This window comes from Argiope bruennichi, chromosome X1 (genome assembly GCF_947563725.1).
Source record: "Argiope bruennichi chromosome X1, qqArgBrue1.1, whole genome shotgun sequence".
Lineage (NCBI taxonomy): Eukaryota > Metazoa > Arthropoda > Arachnida > Araneae > Araneidae > Argiope > Argiope bruennichi.
In genome coordinates, this window is record NC_079162.1 from 27,138,735 (window position 1) to 27,165,906 (window position 27,172).

A 27,172-nucleotide genomic window follows, 5' to 3' on the forward strand; every position below is an offset into this window, starting at 1 on the left:
ATATTGCAAATTTACTAAGTAATGAAACCTTGTGCCACCACATCAGAATTAAATGAAACTAAGTATAACTTTTAGTTTTACTTAGATAAGAGGAGGGGGAAGGAATTTAATCTTTGCTATGAGAATTCATCGAAAAGAGAAATTTTTTAAAGAGGAAAACAAATTGAATTAGCTTCAAACATTTTAAAATATCCTCATGATGTAGCTCACTATCCTTAATGCCATATAATTCTGTGAGAATATCGTAACAATAGGCAATTTATGCAATTAAGGTGAGCTTTTTACTTGTGTTTTCTTTTAGGCCCCCGAATGTATTCTGTAACCCCATTAAAGATCCAAATAGTTTGTCCTTGAAGTTTGAGTAGACCTGACAAAATAAACTAATAAAATATCGAATTTGGTTAAAAATATTTATTGGCAAAATTGCAAGGAATTCAATATTGCATCATTTTCTTATTAATATTGAAAAATATGGCAGTTGCACAAACCATCAGTATTGACGTGAGATAGCTAGATTCAGGTACGCGTTCACACATTGCATCTGGACCTATTTTAAAAGGACTTGCCTTAGAACAACCACCTATATTTATGAATTTACCTATTCTTCTCTCATTTAAAAAAAAAAAAAATCTTCTGAATACAACAGTTAGTTCAATAACGTTATGAGGTTTCGGGAACATAAACTTAGGAAAAGACAATTACTTCTACAATTTTTGCGACGATTTTAGCATATCAACATATGATTGTGAAACAACTGAAGTTGCTTTAGGACTTGTAACATTGCAATTCTAAGCAAAGAGTTTATATGAACCATGATTTCGAATGGGGCTTCATAAAATAAAATTTGGGTAGTGGAAACTTTGGGATTAACTCTTTTGTCTCTCTCCGCCAAAAAATGTACTATTAATAAAAAAGCATTTTTTTGGAAGAAAATTAACTACTATAAAAGACATTTTATCAAAACTTCGTATGTAACATAATATTTTTCTCTATACAATTAATTTATTCTTTATTTCGATATTTCATTTTCTTATTTCAATGTATGTCTTGGAATCGCTAACATTCGTATGACTGAAAAGTAGTTAAAAGAGAAAAAATAGGATTCTGAAAAGGGTTATATTCTTTGCTGGATCTCGGGCACTTTTTGCTTGACAAAAAACCGTTTTTCTTATAGATGCAATTTAAGAATTTTTAAGAATTCATGATGAAATTCCTACACAGCTAATCGCCTTTTATCATAAAATTTAGTTTTTTCATTCCTGATATTGTATCTGTAATTACTTATTTCAAAAAGACATGTTTAAGGGGGGAAAAAACTTCTCTCACGGTTTTATTGAAATTACAGAAATGCAAAAGTTTCTGTTTTCATTGAAGCCAAGAAAATGACGCTCTTTTAAAAATATGCAAGAATTTCGAGTGAAGAAAAAATGTTTATTTTTATTCGAAGTAATGGCGAATCAGAGTCATTCATCAACAGAGTCAACCATGTCATTCATTTCATCAATTTCAATGAAATATACAAGGCGTCTGAGAAGTATTGCGACATAAAGTATGAAGGATTATATAATTGCAAGACAAATAGACAAGTTTTTGGTCACACAAATGTAAGAGTCGCATTTATGACATTTCTATAGTTAGGGTATAAAACTTGACATTGTTATAGTTAGGCATGTAGGATTTCGGGGAAAAAGGCTGATTCCCTTATGTCTTGATCAGTACTGAAGTATCTTTCACAAGCGTGAATAAAAAATATACCATATTTTTAAAGACTTACATTAGTGGCTTTCCATTGGAGTACCGAATGTGGTTCGGTGATTATTATGTCCAGTTCCAGAGGAAGTGACAAAAGATGTTGAACTTTGTCCTCTCTGGGACTTTTTCCAGGATAATTTAACTGTTAAAAGATCAAAACACTAAAAAAGTTGTCTGTCAATTTACCATGTTGATGTCACTTGATCTGTTTCATTTACAGTAATTTTTTTTCTATTTTCTTTTCTCATATGTAAAAAGCAATAATCAAAATTTTGATTTCGTAGTTTTGATGAATCTGTATGGTTCAGATCTCCTTGAGTTTCATATGGAAACAGAAAAAAAAAAAAAAATCTGAAACATTCATTAAACATTAGGAGGTTCAAATTTCATTTGTTCATTCTCGATTTCTCGATTAAAAATGGAAATGATTTTGTCATTTTAATTATGTATATGAGGTATTTTAATTATGTTTTCTAAGTAAAGCAAAAAAAAAAAAAAAAAAAAAAAAAATGTGGATTTTTTTTTTCAGTCAGAACGTAATTGGTAGCTCTAATTACAACACTTACAAAGTTGAGGAAAAGGAAACCTTATATTCAATTTCCTTTATTTCTGTTAAAAATTTTGTTGAGAACAAGCAACAGAAACTAATTTTAATTGCTTATATAAAATAATTATTATTAAATTATTCAAAAAAGTAATTTTTCATTCAAGAAATAAACGAACTATGAGAACTGTATTAATATATTTACTCAAATTATATAAGGCATTAAAAAATGTATTAAATATAAAACAATTGAAAATTTTAATGTTGAAAATTTATCATACTTTATCGTTCTCTAAAAAGTATACTTAAGAATTCTCATTGAAAAAAGGCATTGGAGAGCGTGTCATAGTGTAGAGTACTGTTAACTAATTTTTTCGGCAATTTTGAATTCAGGTTTAATTGAAATCTATTAAGTAAGGCAGATAACTTTTATGTCCTTTTCCCATGTTTCTGTAAAATATATTGAATAAAAGTTCAAAGGTTAAATCATTGCACATTTTTACTGGTTAAATAAACAGATGAACAAATGAAACCTATCATTACAAAACAGAATATTTATTTTTGATTTTTGGAAAGTAACCGAATTTTAAAAAACAAAGATATATTTTATATGCAAATAAAAAGAAATATATCTTGTATGAAATTCGATTCTTCTTAATACATGCTTTATTGAACTACGTAATAAATTCAATAAAACTTAAATTAAATGACAAAAATAAAAATAACTATGAAGAAAATATTGTTAATTGATATTATTTCACAATTATTGAATCCTCTTATTGTAGTTTTAAACTTATTTTTCAAATAGTTTTATGCTACGGTGAGACGTCTTGTCTTTTATCACTCTAAATATGCATGAAATTCCGAGAACAGTTCTCTTTATGTGTTTAACAAAAGCATATATTATTTAATGAATTATAAAGCATATTAATTCCCTTAAGATATAATTCGAATAATATAATTTGATTTTTAAACCTATTACAGGTTTAAAATTTAATTGAAAATTTAAAAAATTTCGGGTTCAAATTTCTTGTTTCTTTGCATAAGACACATAGGACATCATACTTTACGAGATGAAATGTGTTTCGTTTAATCAGCATTTAAGAATTTAGCATAGAAATTGGTGAGAGCAAAGTCGTTAAATTCAATAACTTTTTCGAAAAATAAAATGTAATGCAAGACGTGCTTACGACGCTCCAAAAAGATTCAATAAAAATTATTCATGTACGTGTTTTGAAGGAATTGTTCATTTTAACTTGCGTTCTTTCCTCTGTTCGGCAATGCAATTGTACATAAATGGTAGCCGTTCGTATTTTCTTCCTGTCAAGTTTTTTTTTTCTTCCATATTTTAAAGGTTTACTTTGAATGCTAAGCCTCAAAAAATACTGAGACATGATAATACAATTTTCTACAAATGTGCTGATATTGCTGACTCATCTGCTTCTTTCATTTTTTATTATTTCTTCCTTTCGCTTTTCCATTTGTATTTTCTTTGCATTTTCAGTTGTTAGAGCATATATTTTGTTTTTATTCGAATCTCCTTTCTACTGTTTAAAATTATTTTTAATTTATCTTCGTAAAAGGAAAATTTTATATATTTAAGAGGGTTTTTTTTAAATCTTTTATTCAGTTTAATAGCATTAATTAATATATAAGTCGTCTAAAAAATGCATACATTGAATAACAATTATCTAAAAATCAATCAAATGTACAAAATGTATTAATCAAATGTATATTTCATTTTACTCAAGCTAATTATTGAAATAATTAACTTATTTCATTAATTATTTCTTTAATATCACAGGAATTAAGGTAATAAATAAACTGAGTTATGAGTAAACTGAAGGTTTACTTCTGAAAAATTCTCATGCAAACATGATAAAGAAGAGCTTTTTCATTTAGCAAATATCCAATGAGTGTATACATTTTAAGAGGCATCCTGTATTCCTTCATGGTTTTGCGTTATTAAATCTTCTGTATCAGTCATATTTCACTAGAAAATTATTCACTCATATCGTTTCTTACCTCATGAACGAAGAAATCAGTAGTATATTTTCTTTAGACACTGACACAAACTAACGATCTCAAAAAAATACCTTTACCTTTACACTTAATTTTTTTTTTTTTTTTGAGATATTTATTTCTTACAAGAGAAAATGAAATAGCATCACATGATTTAGCAGATGCGAATCAGTACAGAAGTATCGTTTTTTCACCATTCACTTCTCAAAACAAAAATTTTACTGAATCAATCTATTAATATTTATTTCTGTTTTTACCCTGTCATAGTGCTTACTAAAAGTATAGAAAAAATTATTTTTAATTATTGGCAAATGATAGACTAATTGATATACGAATTATATTATGGATATTTGAAATTTCAATTCATTAAATATTTTCAGATCTTATATTTAAGAAGAGATACTATTTCGAGTAAAATAGAATTAAATGCTATATGCATACAGCGCTGTTATATCCTTCAGCCTAATTTAAATCTTGCCCTTTCTTAATTGAAAATTGAATATTTTTATTATTAATCAATAAAAATAATAATAAGATCTTTGACATGATGCAAGTAAGTTTTAACAAAGAAACTGTAGCCAAACAATTATTAATTTTTATTGAATTTTAACTAAAAATGAAGTTTAAAGTAAAGAGTATAGATGATTTCTTTTGCATTCGATACTCACGTTTATGAAGATTTACTCAAATACGGCTGAACAACAACAACAACAACAAAAAATATATAAGATTAAAATGAATACACATATAGACGTTCCGTTTTCGTATTTATTTATGAAAAACTAAAATAATGCAATATCGTTTAATTACTTCTTATTTATCAAGAATTATTCTTTTTATTTATATTCAAATTTCTAGCTCATGAAAAAAATTCTACACCAGAAAAAATGTTTAAAACTCCATGGTGATGTTTTAAATATTTATGGAAGGGAAGGAGTTTCTGTATTTCCGATAGTACCTTCCTCTCTTCTCAAATTGTGGAGCGGAACAAATGCGCTTAGTTACTCCAGTGTACATATCTATTTTTTTGGAAGTTTTCTGTTTACGAAGAAAAATATACTAGTTTCCGCCGAGTTTCTCTTGAATACTGAAAGCTCTGAAAGGAATGCTGTCAGATTGCTAATGGACTTAGATATAGCGTACAAATTAAATAAATTCGTGTTTATATTTATATATAGAAAAAAAATTAGGTGTGCTGCAGTTCTGCAATGCATATGCAGTTTTTCTTAATCTATACTTCTGGACTGCTTTGTTTCTGAAGCTTTAATTAAGCAATAAGGTAAGTTTTATTCACATGTTTTATATAAAAAAAATTAATTGTAAAATGAGAAAAAGGAACCATGTAGTAAGAATTTTTATATATCTACTAATGATTGAAAATAACAGAAAAAAAAGCAAAAAAAGTGTTTCCCTTCTGTTCGTATTCACGAACTTAATTCCAATTATAATAACTACAAAATCAAAGAGTTGTTGAAATTTCAATAAAAATCTGCCTTTCAGTCAACACACACACGCACACGCACACACACACACACACACACGCACACACGCACACGCACACACACACACGCACGCACACAAAACAGGATTTTTGTACTTTTTATCCAAAGAGCATTAAAAAAAACCCACAGACAATTGTTTCTATTTCTCTGCTACAGCTATAACCATTGGTTCATGTCTTATTATTTTTTTTTGTAAAAATGTATTGGAAGTAGTATAAAAAAGTAGTGTAAAAAGAAATCTAAATTTAAAAACCTATTTCTATAGAAGGATAAATTTCAGCTCTTGGAACATGAGCCCAAAAAGACAAAATTTTGATTTATTTTTTAAATTAATTTTTTTTTTAAACAAGGAATTTCTTAGCCCTTTTGAAGTTCAGAAACCTTCCTTGTACAGAGTATATAAATATGCGTAGACACATCTTTCATTTTTTTTAAAGATTTTATCAAGTGCATGAGCCAAAAAGCAATTTTAACGTTATATTTTAAATTTTCAATAGTAAATAACTCTTGCTATGGTTGTATTGTTTATGCAAGATATATGCAGACAATAATAAATGAGATTTTAAAACTTGCACTTGTCCTCTCTCTCCACTTTCCAAATTTATCGATTTTGAAATTTTGTTTCTTATTATTCTAAAATAATGAGAGCAATAAAAAGGTAAATTTCCATATCTTGGCAGATTTCAATTTCGATTTTTTTTCCCCCTTCCACTTTTTCTGTACTCCGATATACAGATTTAGAAAAACTAAAGCCACTATATTTTTACTCAAAACAAGCAATATGCATAATGACTTGTATTTTCTACCATAATAATTTTACAACTTTTAAAATAATGCTAGACTTTTATAGACACTGTCTTATTTATTTAGACACATCTAAGTAAACTTTCAATCTTGGAAAATTTGAATCTTTCACGGCCTTTGTAAGGTACAATTAAATATGCGCACTGATACGGCATTGTAGAACATATTGCACACTGCAGCATTGTTGTCGTAATTCAGTTCAGCCACTTTGAATTCAGGATTGATGGAAACCTAGAACGGAAAGAAGACAATTTTTAATAGGTATTTTTTAAAATAGTCTTTATAATAATTGTCTTTGAAATAAAACAAAATAGTTTTATAAAATATGTTAAGTAAAAATTTCTAAAAACACATCGCAGATAATATTCGTTTATGAAATATGAAAACGGAAACTAATGTTTATCTATTTCTTAATTATTTTTATTTTGAAAAAAATGAGAGCTGAAAAAACGGAACATATATTTCTTGTGAAGATATATATGAAAAAAAAAAGGAATAAATTTCATTTTCGACAGTACATTCGAAATTCGAATTCGACAGTACATTCGAAATTAAACCATTAATACAAATTAATGGTTTAAATAAGAATTAAAGTAATATTTAAAGTGGAAGTAGTTTAATAATTATTATTTTTTAAGTATATTTTTCTATTTTTTAAAAATTTATTTCTTTTTTAAAAACATGGTTTTAAATCTATATTCCCTGTTTTTTTTTTTTTTTTTTTTTTTAAATTCCTTTAATGAATACCTATATGAAATACAAAAGACAATATGTTAATTTTTTTTTCGGTTTGAAATAATTTTACTTCATAAATATACATTGTCATATAATAACACATTTTCTCAAGCAGTCCTTTGTCCTACTTCAAGATGCGCAAGGGATTCCATGATCAAAATGGTAATGTGCACATGAAACATATATCACCTGAATGACATCAGTTAAATGCAAGGCTCTTGGAATGGGATGTTGGCCGTTCCTCAAACGAGCCAATATTTATGAAGATATTACATTTTATATTGAAAAATAATGGGAAAATTAATTTCAAACTACAAAATAATCTCATAATATAGTTATAAGTTCTGTACCATAAATCGAAGACTATCGCACATTTTGTATCGTACTACCTGCTATTTTCAGAACTGTTAGAGTTTCCTTAAATATAAAACTTGCCAAGTCTGCATCGACCTGGCTTTGGCATCTTTTATTTTAAAATACAGAGTGACTGAATTAACTGTATTCGAAAATAACAAACTGAGATAGCCACATAAGGGTTTTAATAAATTTCAGTGTTATTAACTGTGTTTTTAGTTACCTTCACGAAATAGATAATTTATCACAATCTTCTATCAACGGTGGCATAACTAATCATGCGTGGTTATTTAATAAAAGCCACTACATTTAGAGAGTTCTAGCTGTGATTCCCTGTTTACGAGGTGTTGGATAGCATCCAAAAATATTTGCTTTTACTAAGAGAATCATTTGATCAGTTACGGATTTCAGTCGCATTAAAGAGAATAAAATTGATTTTTTTAGGGTTAATGAAATTCATTGTGTATATTATTAGTGACTTTGCAGATGTCGAAATGGTAATAAATCTCTTGCAATATACGATAATTTAAGTCGTATCAGAAGAAAATATTCAACTACCATATTTGCGGACACAGTACATTTACACATTTCGGTTTGAATCACATAAACAGAATTAGAATTATTTGAAATCACGTAAGCTGTAAAATTAATATTACTAAGTGATATGAGACCAACTATCAGTCAGACATCTGTGGAACCACTGATTATGCTCAGAATAAATATACATATTAATTTACATAAAAATTCTGATGAGTTGCTCTCTTTAATGAAACCGAAATTTATAATTCAACATATAATATCCTCTCATTATTAGTTCTCTTTTGGATAGCTATTGCCTTGAATTTAATATAAAATTGTGCAAATGAGATATTTGTAAAAACACGACACTGTTATATTATATACCTGAACTAATAGATAATGCGCCAGCGAATAAAAACACCATGAAGTGGTGGATGATAGGTTTTTCTCCCATAGAAACCTTGCTTTTTTTGTTGTTAATGGATTGCGTTATCACTCGAATTAATAATCATATTTAAAATAAAAATTCAATTTCGAATTAAATTGCATAAAAGAGTAAGTTAAATGTACCTTAAATTTATAAACTCCAGGTTGAAGATCTGTAATATCAACCCACTGGCAGTCAACGGTATGTAAATATGTGTCAGAACAACCAACTGATATACCTTGATCTCCGTAATTGGCACACGCATACTTTTTTTCTATGCCAGGAAGACAATTATTGTCTTCTAAGCAAAAACTAGCTTTGTGACCTTCTGCGACCTTTTGACCTTGAAGATTGATGATATCAAAGTGAGCAAACACCTCCATACTGTGGTAATGTCTAAAAAAGCAAGAAGAATATAACGAATAATATGTAGAAGAATATGTAAAAGAATAATATGTTTAAAAAGTCATTTTATTAAAAATTTATACAGAAATTATGCTGCAAAAACTAGACACAATTCAAAATACGATCAATGATCTTTAAGAAAAATATAAAGAAATTTAATGTTTCTCAAAATGTTTAAGCACTTAAATAAAAACATAGGAATATGAACTTTTCGCCAAACATTTATATATATTAAATAAAGAATTCACATCGAAAAGCATCCAAAGAATATAATTTATTAACAAACATAATCAGTTAAAAAACAATGATTGATAACTGATTTGTTCGTAAATTGATTATCGACATACAATAGATTTTATGGGGATCTTGATTAATTTATTCTGGAGAAAAAGAAAGAAAGAAAGGAATACAACTTTTTAATGTGTTTATTAATGTATTTACAGTAATGCATATGGTGCTTGATTCCGATGGTTAGCACGTTCCTGTTTATATCTTTATTTTATATAACACTATACACATGCGTTCAAATTCAAATTCAGAAAATCTCTTACGAAAACAGAAATAACCACTCACAATGTAGAACACAAAACAGTTATACAGAAAAGGGTCAGAATTTCTTTCCAAATAAACCATTCTGAAATGTATAAAATCTTATACTGATTACTTTCAGTTTCATTCTCATCTATTGATCTGGAGAGATCACTGTTGCTTCCGAGAATTTTTTAAATAAAACAAATGCCAATAATATATAATTATAGAAATCACACACTCAGCATCGGTTTTTCTTTCATTTTTCTTTCAAGTGTTTGTTGTTCTACAGATAAAAAGTTTTCACTAATGTGATGGTTTTCTTATTTGTACATAAACCGGAAGATTCATTAACTAATTGCCAAATACATATAATTGCAGTGTATAAACATAATCAAACTTATAAATGAAACAAAAAAATTATGTCCGTTAAAGCAATTAAAAATGCATATTACACGACTGAATAAATGCTATATGAAGTTGAATTAAGATTGAATTAATTATAATAATTTAACTAATTTCATTTTAGGGCTTGAGTTAAAAATCGATAAAAAAAAAATTCCAGTTTTGTAAGCCTGAAACAAGTTAAATTAAATAAAAGTGAATTAAACGAATTAATGGTCGCCAAAGCATCAAAAACTCGGTTATATGCATTTCGGAATTTCGGAACATAATGATGATAACATAAATAATGAACGATGAACATAAATAATGATGAAAAAAAAATCTAACAATGAAAATGAGAGATTATATAAGCATAAGTGAGCTCCCCCTCTCTGCCTTGACATTCAAAGCCATCTAAATTATAGCTTTCACGATATTAACGCGGAAAAACTCAGGGTGAAATTCGAAGTGCCATCACCAATCACAATGCAATTCCTCCCAAATATAATACATACCGACATCGGAGTGGAGGTATGCCAACTCCTCAAAATTTCTATACACCCAAGAAAAGCGAAAACGGCTTTTTTGCCCGGTGACTTCCCAACTACTCTCTCATGGTCCGGACCATTCGGGAAGGTAGGGGAAAGATAAGCCAAAAGGGACTTACTTGCCCAGCCTAAACATCCGAATTAATTGAATGATCGTCATCGTGATATCAGTTAGAATATGAGAGGAGAATTGCAGTAGTCCTTATTGGCCACGATCCAACCTCTCCCTCGGAGGTAGGTTTCCTCATATGAATGGAGGTAACTCTACCCAACACTGCTATTATACTAACCAAAGAAGAAAGAATTTTCTTACTTATCCAGAAATTTCTCATCCCCACATCCGAGGTGTCTCACAGTGGGATATGGAAGATTAAAAGCAAGAAGTTTCTTCATGATAACGAAAGATAATTACATCGAAATTACACTCATCTTGGCCGAAGTAATAGGGATTTGTTAAATTATTTGAACGCGGTGACAGAAGTGAGGCTGTAAATATTGTTGAGTTCTAATGACTATCATCGGCCATAGTAGAACTCTTCACTTAGAAGGTATATCCTGTCATGGAAAATGGTAACTCAGCTCCACATCATTGCTATTCCCTCTAAATTGGCGAAAACCAGCCAAGATACCCGAAGTTTTTTCTTCCCATATCTGGGGCACTCCTTGTAAGAAGGATGGGGATAATAAGTGAAAAATCCTTAGAAGGAACATCCCATCATCGGCGATAGTAACTCAGCCCCACATTGTTATTATGACCACCAAGATAGCGAGAACCAGCCAAGATACTGGAAGCTTTTCATTCTCATAACTGAGACGTCCATCGGTGGGGTGGATGGGGTAGATAAATGAAAAGTCCTTACAATAAATATAAGTCATGTTCATAGTAATTATGCGTTGGAATGATATAGGAAAGAAATGAATATTAACAATCCATATATTTAAAACAATTAGGTTCCCAAGGCCTAACTGTTAGTCTGATTTTGCGAATTTTTGTTTTGTATGTAAGCTCGTGATTTCTACACATGCCACCAATAGTCAAATGCCCTGTATCATCTTCGATTCTCGTGAGAAATCTCAAAAATACTATTTCACTCTACGTTCTGAGGGGGAAAAGGTCACAGCAGAGTTCCTCAATCACATCTCTGTAAGAATTCCGCCAATTTTTTATTCATATGAAATCTCAGGACCCTTATATGCATCATTAGTGATAGTTTTCCCGCAAAATCCTTCATTTTAGAGAGAAATCGAAAAATATTTCAACGTGGATTATCGACGTGAAAAAGCATTAACCAAATTTCCCCCAGACATAACCACTGCCCCGATTTCTCTAGTTTTTAAATTACATTTGAGAACATATGACCTTTAGATACGACATCAATAGCTGCCTACCGTCCTCTATTTTCGAGAGATATCGCAAAATAAAACAGTAACACAGCCTATATACATTTAAATCTAAACACCCCATATGTTTTTGCGTCATAATGTACCAAATTATACCTACAAATGACACATATGCCACTGCCATGCATTTTTAGGTAAAAATGGGCGGAAATCCGTTGTGCCAATATTACCAATCCTTGCAGTAAATCTCAGAAGACGCCTTTGTTCATATAGATAACCTGGAAAGTAAAATCACAACATATTCAAGCATTAGCTTCAAGTGTTAAAAATAATTATAACATTTAATTATCAAATAAAATTATATTTTATAAACTTATGTTTCATTCATTTTATTCTGCCCTCCATAATCAGCGGAGTTTTACAATAAAATTGCAACACGTTTATAACAAATCTTAAATTATGGAAATTGATAAAAATGAATAGTAGATACATCATATTGATATTTGCTATTACAGCAATTCTGCGAAACTTCGAATAACTTTCTAAACGAAATTTTAAAAGACCTTTTTATTTTATGATTAAAAATACACGTAGCCACAGAATTCTGTTATTATTTATATGTTATAAAACCGGAAATTTTCAAATAAACTAAATGAAGCAATTACAGTAATAACCATTAGTATCATTTGTGACTTCGATGCCTAAGTTATATTTTTTTTCAACTTATTTTTCCCTTGCATGTTACGATGCAAATAGTAATTTAAATTTCGTAATTATGTTTGGTGTATGTAATGTATTTTAAACACGAATAAATGACCATGCCATGACTAGCATGTTGCCTTGATTTCTACATTTTGTAGATATATTAAATCTTGCATTTTTTTTTAAAATGATGATTTTTCTTATTGTTAGGATAAAACCATCTATAGCAATTCATTTCCATATTTTAATTAGCATAACGCTTTGACTACGAATTTTTCAAAATCTTTTTCTCTTCATTTCTTTTGCAAGCGAAGAAAATAGATTCTGAATAAGACAAATTTATTCAATTTTTTTTCCATATGATTTTTAAGCGAAGACAGGGGCATGATAGTTCGATACCCCTCCCATAAAGAAGAATTACTTTATTAAAACTATTTTAACTAATTTTAAAAGATTAAAGAGTGCCATTAATAGTCAAATAGTTAAATATGTGTATAAAAATTAATTAAATAATGTGTAATTTTCGTAATTTAAATATAGGATTAAAATAAAAGATTATCGGCGTTAAACATATTTTTTAGAGTGTCATACACTTTTCAGCAGTTGAGTACAAAGACATAACTCATTGATTTCATTGAATGCAATACAACTTTCTTCTATTTATGCATCAAAACTTAGTTAAAGAACTTATACATATCCTATGTTCTGTTTCACATTGTATTTCCTTTCAATTCCTTTTTTTTTTTTTTTTTTTTTTTTTTGTAGAACTTAAAACTTTCAGTTAATCAAAATGAAATGAATTATATAAATAAATTAAAATTGGTTGACATTTATGATATCAATATGATGAGAAAATCATTTGGTTTTCAAAAGTGTCTAGTTAATAAAAATGTACGCAACATTCAAATCAACTTATTTTTACTGACCGAAATGCAACTGATTTTCTCAACACATCAGATTTTGCAGTATCTTAAGTTATTGCAGTTTTAATAATTGAGAAAAATGATGACGTAATTATGAAGTATTTTACCATAATCGTTTTTATCTAACTTGTATGCTTCTGATGCAAGACAATTTTCTTCCATTGCACACTGAAGAAACAGAAGTTGTCTGTCTTCAAGGTATGCCGATCTCTCAATTTCAATTTCATCAGGTACCAAATCAGGTAATTCTGAAATTATTAAAAAAATACCTCTGTACAATTTAAATACTTATCTATTTCATCCCAGAATTGCAAGTAAAATTATAAGATTAGTCTCTAGTTCTACATTCTACAAATCAGTTGGATTTGTTGTATGTAGAATCAACATTTCCACAAAGTTGAATATATATATTTTTTGTTTTTTAATTGAAAGAAATTTCCTTGACATCAATGAGTAAAAATTATGATAATTAATAAAATTATCTTTAAAAACTATCTTATCATCTGTCAAGAAAATTTCTTAACACGCATATTTTTATCCACTCTGATATATTGAGTCCTTGAGGCTCAACGGTTTTCAGCTTCATATTCAACTATTAGCCTAAACATGAAAAAAAAAAAAGTCTTAAAAATATTCAAAATTTATCACGCATCATACTTCCGTGCCATATTTTAGCTTGATTTGAAAAATGAAAAATTATACATTTGATAAAAATTCTTGCAAAAGTAGCTGTTCAATGCTTAAATAACTCTGGTTTCCAAAAATTAAGGTAAAACCAGAAAATACGTTACTCTGCTATTTCTGTGCGTTGGAATTCAATAAAATTTTGCAAAAGCATTAATCAAGCATTTCTTCATAAATTAGGAACGAAAGAAAGACAACAGGTTTTCTTTTATCGGAAATGCATAAAACAGAAATGTGACAAAAAGAATCGTACCCGAATTCAATGTATGATCAGTTTCAGGATGAACTATGATCACTCCTAACAGCTGTATATGCACGGAAGCGATATTCCATGCTCAAAATGATGGTGCATATTAACTCAGTTAACATCAAAGTCTATTGTTATGTCAAATAGTTCGAAAATCCTGAAGGGTTTCAGAGGTTAGGATAATGCAATAATTCTTCTCATTAGAGCATCCCAAACATGTTCAATCGGATTCAAGCCCTGAGATGGTACTGACCAACCTATATTCTGTATAACCTATATATAGTTTCTCAGAAAGGTAATTTTTCATTAACTATATTCTGTATTGTCTAGTATTATCATCTGTTAGGATGAAAAAGTGTAATGCACTTCTTCACCCTTCACCTTAGTCCTCACGTCCATCGAACCTTTCATCTCATTAGCGTAGTATGCGGAGTACACGTTTAGCTGTAGGTTTTGCTACAACTCTAATTCGTGGAACCTTCTGCACGCAGTTTATCTAGATATCAGCCTTAAAGTTGCTGATGTAGCGGTTTTGTGCCTCCTTGAAATTTATTACAAATAATGATCATCAGCGACACTTGTAGGTTTACTTCGGCTATACCTTCTAGAAGTTAGATCTGTCCTTAAAAATGCAGTTCACAATATATAAATTAGAAAAAGTTTCACATCCAGCCATCTTGCTAATAAGATTGATTCTATCCCGCTTTTATTCATACAATAAAGCGCCATCGTAATATTTCAAATAAATTATGACTTTTTTTCAGATAGGTAAATGATTTGCAGTTTCTGCCAGAAAAAACTGAAAACATTTTAAAGCTTGTTTTCGATGATGTGTCTCATGTCGTGAAACGACTGCAGTTCCACAGACTTACACATTTTGAGGCAGCATAAATTTTTTTATATATATCCTGCATAATTTATATAGAACTAATTTTTGGGAGGTATTTACACATTTTTTTTTCTGACTCTTCCTTAATTTTTGTCAGTTTTCTTCGAGTTTTGTTTTAGATGTGTATAGAAAATTCGCACGTGAATTCATTTCGCAGATACCCAACAAAATATTTTGTTTAAGCATTTAAACCAAGTTTTATCATGGATTGTGAGATCTTTTTCGAAAGAGTAAGAAGCGCATTTTTAATTTCCATTAAAAATGATCATACCAAAATCTTGCTTGTATTTTCACTTGATATAATTGAAATATAGAAAATGCCTAATTAAAGCGATAGAAGGAATATAAATAAAACAAGCAAGATTTAACTTCTTTTTCCTATTCTATACATTCATATCAATTCAAATATAAATAAACTTTAATTTCATATACGTTAAAAGATAATATGGCTAAGATAAGTTCAGATGAGCACTAAGGAGCTTTTACCTTTGGCGCAGATGACTCCAGCAATATTATCATCAGGACCAGGGCAAGAGACATCATCTCCAAATGATACATAAGAGCATGCGGATAAATTCTTTTCTCGCCCTGTGCATTTAATTCCACTGATAGAAATATTTTTATGATGTCCTCCGAAGTACGAACTCTGAAAAAAGTTTAGAAAAAAATTATGTAATTATTTTTGTGAATATCTACTCTTTCTCGTTTTATTCGATGAAATATTCCTCTAAATATCAAATTTTGTGCAATTTTTTTGTGTGATTTAGTTTGCGATAGTTATTTGTGAAATTCATTTACCTAATTTATGATTATTATTTAATTATATGATATTTATAAAGATTATTTTAATTTTGGAGCATTGTTAAAATTGTGGTTTTTAAATATGACAATTTGCTTTTATATGATTATACTGTATAAAACATTTCATGTATAGTTTTCATATTGTTAAGTCATTTGGGGGCATTTTTCTTTTCAAGAATTTTGGACATAAAAATTTCACGCTAATTAGTACATTTGTTATATGTATTTCAATGATTCACTCTAATCTACCTAAGTAGGTTGAAGTTATGATTCCTTTGATTGATGATTTGTTGAAGAATAAAAAACATTTATAAAATTTTATTAAAATTGTTCCAATCGTATTGAACAAACATCTCTACCTGTCCTAGGGATAATTATCATCTAAAAGGATTCATTACAGAAATTTAATCAATCTATTTGTTTCATGTATTTAAAGCATGCATTTCCATCTTACCCTGGGACATTGAACTTGTGTTGCAATATTTTATTCAACTATCCAAGTTTCACCCAAATCGTCCCAGCCGTATGGTATTCATCATACTCAGTTAAATGGTTCTGGGAGGGATTTTAAGAGAGAGGTTTAGGTTTAGGCTTTAGTTATATTAACGTCCCGTTTAAAGCAACACTAGGGCTATTTTGGGACGGACCTCGTAATTTTGAACCGCGGTCAGATGACGAGGACGACACCTGAGCTGGCACCCCCCTCTCCACACCACACCAGCGTCAGGAGACGTTTGGTCATGACAGATTTAACGTGCAACAGACCCCCTTACACGACGGTTCTTCGGTGGAATCGGGTCACGAACCTGAAACCCTCCTTTTCCGAAGCCGAGACATTACCACCAGGCTACCGTGGCCTTTAAGAGAGAGAATGACTCGACTTTTCTATATACTTAGACAATATAACTTCCATTCGGTTATCCTAATAAAAGTGTGCATTTCCAGAATGAATGAGAAATTCATACATTCAGGAAAATCGTATTTTCCTGATTGTATGAATTTCTCATTCCTTTTCCTTAAATTTCAGTTCTGCAATTTTTTATTCGCGATATACTGAAACCAACGTTTCATATATAGCAAAATTCTTAATATTCAATTAAGCGTTTTACTGTATCAGTTTGTAGCATTTGTTACTTAAAATCCTTACATAAAGAATAAATTAAAATCGATTAAAATATTTGGTCCTAAGGGCTTCTAGAAGACTTATTCTGGTCAGGGGTTTGAGGAAGGGGATAGCCAACCTTCTAAGTTTACAGAAAATCAAAAAGAGCATTCCCCTCTCTCCACCATACCCAATATCCAGCGTTTTGTGCTTCTTAATATAATGGGGGAAGAATTGAATCTGAATTTTGAACTTCTTATTTTTAACCAACCGAGTCTAAATTCCGGTACAGATCTATAATTTTGATTACAAATCGGCATATCAAATTTCATTTAACTAAGTCGTTTTATTTTTTAGTTCACGCGTTCACATACATAGGAATAAAAAAGTTGACATAGGGTCACTTGTGGATGAATTTGATCTAATAACATATTCACCTATATGATAATTAAATTATGTACCAAATTTCATATATTAAATTATCTTATTCTCTTTAAATTTTGAGTCAATGCATTCACATGGACAGGGATAGACAGGGTACACAGATTTCCCTTCAAAATATATTCCAAATTTGACAACAATACACAAATTTGGCATTAGTGCCCCATACCAAATTTCACCTCTTTAGCTCAATGTCGTGTTCACAGACACAGCTACAGATAAACAGACAGACATAATTAAAAAATTGTGCTGTAAGGAATCGATAAGCCTAAAATGTGAAGATTACCAAAATTTTGAGGTAAATTTTTTTGACGATTACAATATTTTCTCTTCGTATATTTCATATACGAGAAATTTAACAGTAGTAATTAAAATCACATTAAAAAGTGTAATCGGAAATGCCGATTAAAAATTACGAAGTTAGTCGCAAAATAATTCTTCAAAAAAATGCGGCATTAATCTAAGAAATCGGCGTTAAATAAAATAAAATATTTTTATAGGCCATATCAACTTACCTGTACAGCTGCCTCTCCATAACCTCTTTGTAATTGTTGACAAATCACATTTGCTTCCAAAAGACTCCATCCATCACCGCATACAAGACCCCAACCACTCTTACCAATCCTTACTTCAACTCTTCCTTCATTTGGGTATCTACCACCCACTAGTCGAACTTCGATATTTTGGGTCTTTTCTAACTATAAAATAAGGACAAAAAATTTCTTACAGGGATAATTAAATAAATATTATCATTGCAAATGATTTATAAATAAAACCATAATAAATGGAAAAAAATTTATTTTCTAGAATGCCACAGCACATATTTTACATCTTTTGCGAAATGTGTGAAAGCAATAGTGTGGAATTAGTAGGATAGTTCTTGTTGAGAATAATGATGAAGTTCGACATAGAATAGAAGAAGTGTCAGATAAACTGGTCTCCCATCATCGTATTTTTAGTTAGGTGAGTATTTTTAGTTTAGTGAATCTATTTTAAGTAAGGTAGATAAGGAAGATGTTTCAATCTTTTCTACTGCCACCTGATAAGGTATCAATTTCCGGTTTCGTGGGAGAAAATATTTTTATACTCACTATTTGTATTCATGATATTGTATTTGAATTCCTTTACGCTATATTTGTATGCCTTAAATTCACATTCCATCGTAAATGTTTCCTACTCATGTAAAACATCTACTCTGATCCAATATGCGTAAAAGTGTTTAAGCCCTGAAAATAGGTGTTAAACCCTTATAGATTTCTTAATGGATAGGGGCAATGGATAGGGAAATTGTATCTTTGTTATCGAAAGATCATAGGTTTGAAACTCGATCCCATCGTATATATGGATCTGGTGCACGCTGAATTTACAGTTGAGGAACAAACGTCTTGACATTGGTATGCCAAGAGGGATGGAGAACGAGGTACTGTCTCAGATTTCATTCCCCTCATCTGACTGTAGTTAAGAATTACTAGTTCCACCCTATTAAAGCAATCATGTAACTTCAAAATAAGACTTTAATCTAAGATAAACTAAATTTATTAACTTCATATTCCATGTAATTGAATCATATTTCTTAAAGTTACATCTTCTAGGCCGCTGGTGTACGAGGATGAGAAGTTAGAGGTTCAATAATAGCTACTCGACTCCAATGAAGTATCTTTTTCAATAAAAAACTGGGTTATAGTAAATTTTATGAAAATTAATTGATTTTCTATAGAGGAGAATTTACTGTATGGGTTGTGTCGTAGTATTGTTTCGTCCATTTTCTTTTTTAGATGGCACAGATATCCCTTTTGCAGTTCGTTCACGGCCTTATATCGGGCCACATATTTACTATAGTTAATCTTAAAAAGAAAATTTCTATTCTAAAAATATGTATAGTTAGGAAGGCTTTAGAAAGCCAAATTATGATCATATCAAGAATTCATGACAACTAGTATATATTTAAAGTTGTTTCACAATACAAATAATTTAAATAATTTGTTTATAAAGTTTTTTAAGTCAAATTCGATTCTGAAATTCGTTTATTTTATTTTTTCTTTTTGTTTTGCAATTTACATAAATAAATAAGAACAAAGGTGGCATATTCAAGACAGATTTTTTTTACCTGTTGATACAATAGAGAATTGTCTACGTAAAAATATGCTTAATACAGTTCACTACTCTCTGCTGATAAAGTGAATTTTTCTAATACTCTATGATATGGAATCCCCATCTTTATTTTTAATATAAACTCGCTTATTGATAACAATGTTGGATTTCCGAATAGGCAGATTAGGCAGCTGCCTAGGGCCACAGGTAAGTCGATTAAAAGTGTATTTCTTAATTTCCAAATAAATTGTAAAAACTACACATTCTAGGAATTATATATATTGAAAGAGCAAAATGTGTTTATATTAAATTATTAAAATCCTTATTAAATAAAGAATAATTAATCTTTTACTTATAATAAACAAATATTAATTATTAATTTAACTGGTTATGCTTTATTCCACTTGACTCCCTAAAATAAAAATTTTTTATGTTATATTTGTTTGAAATTTATTATTTTTTAAATAATCAATTCGTAAAAATTAAATGCTTTGTTATGTAAGTAAGGAAACCATTAATTAGAAATTTTGATTAATTTTTCTGAAACAAATTTATAATAAACTATTAGCATGATGATTAAGTTAAATATGTATTGAAATATTACATAAAATAGACTAGCTGTTAAAAAAGAGGCCTTGTAATGAACAAGGGCAGCAAAATGCCTAAATCAGCCCCTGGGCAATTCCAATACTGTATTCAGTGGTGACGGGGTTATTGACTGTCCACAAGAAGAAGCATCCTACATCTGTCACATATTAATACATGGACTTGATAATATAGAATGAAGTGAAATTTTACAAATACATTGCTAATTTTTGTTTTGTTTGCTTTTTGAATCATTTTAAATGTTTTCCGATTTCATGATTTTTAATTGAAGCGTATTAGTGTTTTAGCGTATGAAAAATCTTTTAAGCCTTAGAGTTGTAAAATTAAATTTAGAATTTTATATGTTTTTTACAGAATCAGACAGAAAACACAAAAAAAAACTTACTTTCAGTGCTGACCTGACAACGAGCGATTTCTTGGCTACGAGGCTTTCGAATTTGGTAGCGTTTTTGGATTCACAGACCACCCCTGCTGCTTCTGAAGCTGAACAGTCGTGGCTACCCCATCCATCAAATCTGCAGTCTTGCAACCTCTTCTCATGACCTTCGCAATATAAATTGTCCATCCATATTTTTTCTGGAAATTATTTAGCATTATTCATTTAAAAAAAAAATTGGAATCAACTTCAACTTCACTATACTTCATAATTTATGCATACTAATGCATGCATTACGCATTTCATCCTTAGATCATGGCTACACGAAATTTCAAATATCATTCGAAAATGGAGATTTCTATGGAGAAGCAGGAAAGTATCTTTCTGCACTTTTTAAAGTCGTAAATTCATAAAATTTGCCATCCTATTGATTGCTTATTAACATCAAACTCCCTCATTAGAAATTTCTATAGCTGTTACTGTACAAAACCGAAATTAGAGAATGTCACAATTCTTCAGGAGAATGCCACCAAAGGTTAAAAAGATTGACTATTTGACTACATTCTTACACATTCGAACCACAGCAAGTATTTGTCGACAAGCACGGATAAGTTCTAGTGAAAAGCGAAATAAGAAGCTGAGAAGACACAGTCAGAGAAGCAAATAAGATGTTTTAAGTTGTGGCAATAAATAAGGTTGTATGATACTAATCACATAATCTTTGTGTTAATTTATTACTGATATTATTTTCTTTTCTTATTTGGAATGTACTGTTCTTTTTAGCATCAATAAATTATTTACACTTGTTTGCTATTTAAGATTTCTCCTATAGTGTTACTTTGTTATTATTAATTGCAGATAGTCTAGATTTACTAGATCATTCCCATGAATACAGAAACCTCCAAAAAATCGATGAATAAGATTTGAAGCTTTAAAATTTTGTTATTGGTAAACAATCAAGAGTATGTATGGAATGGGGATACCTGGTCAGCATTATACTAGTGACATTCCGGAAAGAGCTTCCAGTCTTGCTGGAAAATAAGTGAACCAGTGCACTCATTAATAAATTGTGAGGGCCGTCTACTGTTTTCTGACAAGTTTGCTCTTGAATTGATAAGAACATCCAGGGCTTCTATCGATGTACCACGCACGGTCAGTTGAAGCTTTCTAAAGCTTTTTAATTTTAATTTTTTGATGTAATATGGTTTTATATTAATGATAAAAAAAAGTTGCAGTTCTGATTTAACATAACAAAAATATTTTTATTCAACATTCACCTTTAATGCATGAATATCGATAATTCCCGGAATAAGTGAGAAATAATGATACTTATCAAATATTTCGGAGACGCATCAAGCGAATATGAGAATGCTGACATTCACGGGAAAATATTACATTTGTCATTCTTTAAAAGTAACATAGCGATGACACGCTTAAGGCTTCATTTTGTTTTATAGGTAGGCTGATCTAAATCAACTGTCAATGTCGTATTCCTCCAAACTCCACTAGATGAACATGGGATAATGTAGACGTGTAATCAACTTGTAATGTAAATATAATAAAGCGCCAAATGTGTTTTATTTTCACTGGACTATGCTCAACATCCGTGCAAATAATGAGTTTCGATTTTTAAACCATAAATTTTTCATGCGATAACTACAAAAATGATAAAGTTAACAACGCCAACGCTAAGCGTTCGAGTTAACTGAATGATCAACTTGAGCTCTAAGAAGTAAGACACACAGAACCGTAGTAGAGCCATCCTCGCGGACCAAAACCGAAATTTCAGCCAAACTGCTATTCTTACTATACCAACCGGCTCCAATTGATTGTCCTCAAAGTGAGGAAATTCTAAACCGTTTCCTGGACTCAAAATATATAGAATGTGGTCAAATATGAGTTGAAAAAAATATTATTTCACAAGATGAGAGCAGCCAGCATACCAAAAGAAGCGAGTTTTGATTATAAAAATTGAAACTACATTATAGTTCAGACCTCGTTTCGTGCGATTTCTAGTTCATTTCTATATTAAAGAAGAAATTATACTTTCGGCAATTTAAACGGTTGTTGAGATCCAGGTTGGGGCACCAGGATCTGTCTTTATATGGAAGAATTAAGAAATACCAAATAGCAAAAAAGGATACGTCTATGTGTCAAAAGTGCAGGATGGCATTTGAAGAAGGAGCAGAAAAGTACTGATATTGATAGCTAGAAAAAATCATTTTACTCGAAAGATAAATCTTTCCGTATTTTTTTCATATAGTTTTTACCTTTTTTAACAGGACTCCTAACTCATATAATTCCACTCATTAGCTAAAGAACGAATATCTATATCGTTATCAAAATTCCGAATATTGTCGCTAATAAGCATTTTGGCGCTTTTTTTGCCTTAACTTTTTGTACTACGTAGAAAGCAAACTTCTTTTTACACTAAATAAATTTATTGTAACAAAATCTAAGAAATTTATGAAAAAAAGTGAAGAGCATAATAAATGTCTAAAGTGCCGAATATCTATTTTCTGTAAACGTTTATAGAAAATAAATAAGGCATATCTTCTTGCACATTATTATATGCCTACTTTCTTTGAAAAAAAAAAACGAATTAATTAAGTTTCTTTTAGTGCCATTTTAAATAATGAAATAGAAAGTAAAACAGCTCGACTTTGGGAAACCCTCACATATTTTAGAAACAATGAAAGAAAAAGAAGGGAAAAAAACCAGCACTTATCATTATTTTGGTTGATATCTCAAACACATTAGAATGAAATTTCTTTCAGATTAAAACTATGCGAAGCAACATTATCTTCAGAATTACTGCATCTAATCATTAATTAGACGAAGGCCGTAATTAGTGAAAGTATGTGAGGAAGAAAAAAAAAAAAAAAAAAGGAGAATTTTAACGAAGTAAATAAATTTTTATACCATCTGTGTCTGCACGCTGCGAACTTTTTTTTTATTTTTTATTTTTATAGCTGCGGTTAAGAGGACTGTACAGGATGAGAATATTACAAAACAAGGCCATTTAAGTTCTAAATGAAACGCATATAAAAACTTACTCGATTTCCGCTGTGTAAATGTCATAGAAACATCCTAGAAGTAATTTTAACCAACTCATTATAGTTGTTGTTTTTTCCTCTGGTATTATCAGCGATTTAAAATTAGAAATTATTTCACGCTTTAATGGGTTATTTAAAAACATTTACAAAGACTTATATTATAAATTCGTTTCTCTCAATTTAAATATTAGCATAGTTGGGATTTTAGTAATCAAATAGTTGAGTTCAAAACTGACAATTCAGGACGAATGAATTAGCTTTCATTTATTCGTATCATCCAAATTAATTTATTACTGAAATCAAGCCTGTGTAGTCTTTCACATCCTTAAGCAAATCGATATAAAAGGATGTGCCATCAAAAAATATTCATTCAGTTTCACTATTCTTAAATAATAGTAAACAAAAAGAGTAAACATTCTCCTTCTGTGCAGTGGGATTTTTCCAAAACACCTGCTCAAATAAAAATAAGCATTTGCATTTATTTGTGATTGTATCACAGGCAGAATATCCATCCTATAATAAAGCTTATAAAGCATATAAACAGCAATGAAATTAAGATTAGAATAAAGTTAAAAATATTATATGAATTTGAAATCGTTAACAGATTCAAATTCATTATTCTACTTTCTTTGTTACATAAGTGATATCCTTTTAATTTTGAGTTGGCTTTTTAATTTATATCCTATTTTGAAAACACGCGAGAACTATTTTGAGATAGACTTTGTAATTCTGAATAATGATCAGATGGTAAGGATGAGAACTGAGCCTTCATCTCGTTTTTAAATTTCCACACCACATCAACGTGAGAGCGTTTGACACAGATGGAGGTACACTAGATCCACAATATTGGCAGCTCTTTGGCGAGGCGCAGAATTTATTTTAATTCGTGATTCCCTGAATTATTAGAGTTAAGTAATTCGAGATTACTAAAAGCTCACGGTATTCCTTTTTAGAATGACACCAATGCCATCTGTTCCAAAGTACTGATTAACACCATTTTTACTTTGTCAATTGTTTTTACTTTGTCATTATTTTTACTTCATCAATTGTTTTTACTTTGTCATTATTTTTACTTTATCAATTGTTTTAACTTTGTCATTATTTTTACTTTATCAATTGTTTTTACTTTGTCTTATATGGGAAATGAACTAAGAAAATCAATGGCGAACTAAGACAGACTTGATTTACCGGTATCTCTACTAATTAAAAAAAACTCATCATTTTGCAAAGGATTCAGTTTCAACTTACTTAATCAGTCTTAAAAACATAACAGTGTTCCCAAGAAATATTATTATAATTTCATTTCACAGTTCATTAAATGAAACTAGTGGTACGCTAAGTACAACAGGACGCAGCAGAAGTTTTAGTAAAAGTTTTGTGCCTTTAGCACATATCCTGCTTTTAAAAATTTCTTATTATACATAATTTCTAATAAAATAAAATTTCAATGAATCAAGAATACGTTAGAAATTATTAGCCTTTAACTGCGTATAAACCTAAATACGTCTACAACGCCAAACACAAGAAAAAAAATGAAAAAGTCAATTTTAAAGTAGTATATAAAATTAATGGAGAATATCTATACATATATTGGCGACCGCCTTATGTAATAATAATAATAAACATAAATCGTCCATTGGCGATCATTGGAATGCAAGACAGAATTACTAAATCTCTTAATGACGACAGACGAGGTTAAAGGATAAGCTTTCAAACACATTTTGAAATATCTGATTAATCTAATTTTTCTATAAACAACTTTTTTACTTCCCTTTTTTTCCTTTTTGAAAACAGAGTATCATGATTATTGAAATATGAAATAAATTAATAATAATATCAAATATTTCTTTTTAAAAATGAAGTTCAGTAAAGTCGTCAGCTGAGTTTTACAATCTATCAAGCCTGGAAGCATTTGAAAACTCGAATATGAAATTATTTCCGGGTCTGGAAGAATTTAGGACAGCGAATAGTTGTTCACTTTTAGGAAAGGAAAAATATCTCATATTGAATCCAGAATCAGTGATATTCACCATTCTAAATTTGAATGTAAACTTTATAAACTATATTTTCCCACCAGAAAAAAAGGCGTCAAGTATCAGTTAATGAAAAATATAGGAAGACAAATATATTAATTAGTTTCTCTTTATAATTATTTTAACATCAATCTAGAAGGCTTGACATCGTAACCTAACATTGCTTGAACTGCCAAGTACCAGAAATAGAGTTCAACGAAATCATTCATCGGATTATAAATAATGCAAGATATTTCGAATTTTTTTTTTATTTCTTAAAATAATAAAGAAGAAAGATTGTTGTGACCAACAAAACAACCGTTATAGTTAAAGCTAGTAAATGTAGTGTAGGTATACATTGGATTCTGGATATGTGTACTTAGCAGCCCCTTTCCAAAGAATTTTAATTATGATTATTTCAGTAAATAAAATTAATTTTCAGTAATTAAATTAATTAATCAAAGTCTTTTTAATCACTTTTGTGCCAGTAACTTCTGAAATGATTACCGCACGAAAGTGGTTTCTGCAGCGTTCTAAAGTCCTGTATTCTGTCTTTTAAATAATATTAAGCTAAGTTCAATCGAAAATTTTTTGGTTTTTATAAAAGGTTTTTGAAGGCATTGAAGCATAAGAAGTGCCGCTCATATCTCAGCGATGGTCAATAAATTGACACCACTCGCTTCAAGGTCATCAAATGTTGCTCTCTCTTAAATGAAGGGAGGGAACCTTACTGCTGATTTCCTTTCCTTCTTCCGTTTCTGAGATTCAAGGTTACTTACGAAATGCAGTTTGCAACCGGAAAAAGTTTTTGGCTTTAAATTTTAAGTTCTCAATTATTAAGTAATGGAAGTAAACCTTTTTACAGTTTACAAATTTTTTTTAACTTATTTTAAGTATAAAACATCTTGCATGCATTTGAAAATGAGAAAAGTAATCCTTCCAGTGACATTAATTCTATGCGATATTTTGAGGGATTTGATCCAATTTTTAATCCTGTTTCAAATTATATATGCCGAACAAATCTTTCACTAAACTCAAAATACAACAAATAAAACTGAACAGATTATAAAAAATTAAATGAAAAAAACATTTGAGTAATTTTTCATCTATATAAATGCTTTCGTTTATTAATGTAAATATATATATATATAAATAAATGCTTTTTAGTTGTATATTATTATTTTTTTAAACACTGTAATATTGGCTCCAGTTATACAGATTCATTTTTTAATTTAAAAAAAATTATGCCATTTTTACTTAAAATATATTTCAAATTACATCAATAAGATAGAAAGGAACTTAAATAAATATTTGAGAAGTATTTTGCATTCAATAACAGTACTCTGAATATTAGATATAATAAACCAACTGACAAAC

General features: G+C 29.6%; 1 protein-coding gene and 1 long non-coding RNA gene across 5 annotated transcripts in view; one reads left to right on the forward strand and one right to left on the reverse strand.

Moving 5' to 3' along the window:
• The window catches only part of LOC129958042 (uncharacterized), a 43,072-nt gene extending 22,230 nt beyond the window's left edge, over window positions 1-20,842 (forward strand). For 2 of the 3 annotated variants that reach the window (XR_008783108.1, XR_008783109.1), the window contains 2 exons: window positions 18,462-18,617; window positions 20,706-20,842. This is a non-coding gene — a long non-coding RNA (uncharacterized LOC129958042). Of the gene's footprint in view, window positions 1-5,398; window positions 5,598-18,461; window positions 18,618-20,705 lie in introns of those variants that run through there. The other variant, XR_008783110.1, reaches the window with a different exon arrangement.
• The window catches only part of LOC129958041 (lysyl oxidase homolog 2-like), a 60,173-nt gene continuing 39,663 nt past the window's right edge, over window positions 6,663-27,172 (reverse strand). For both annotated transcript variants that reach the window (XM_056070195.1, XM_056070193.1), the window contains exons 2-8: window positions 20,737-20,927; window positions 18,170-18,352; window positions 15,797-15,956; window positions 13,598-13,738; window positions 12,026-12,143; window positions 8,803-9,055; window positions 6,663-6,855 (exon numbers count right to left, since the gene is read on the reverse strand). In XM_056070195.1, coding sequence (XP_055926170.1) covers window positions 6,733-6,855; window positions 8,803-9,055; window positions 12,026-12,143; window positions 13,598-13,738; window positions 15,797-15,956; window positions 18,170-18,352; window positions 20,737-20,927 — 1,169 coding nt within the window. In that variant the 3' untranslated portion in view covers window positions 6,663-6,732. The remainder of the gene's footprint in view (window positions 6,856-8,802; window positions 9,056-12,025; window positions 12,144-13,597; window positions 13,739-15,796; window positions 15,957-18,169; window positions 18,353-20,736; window positions 20,928-27,172) is intronic.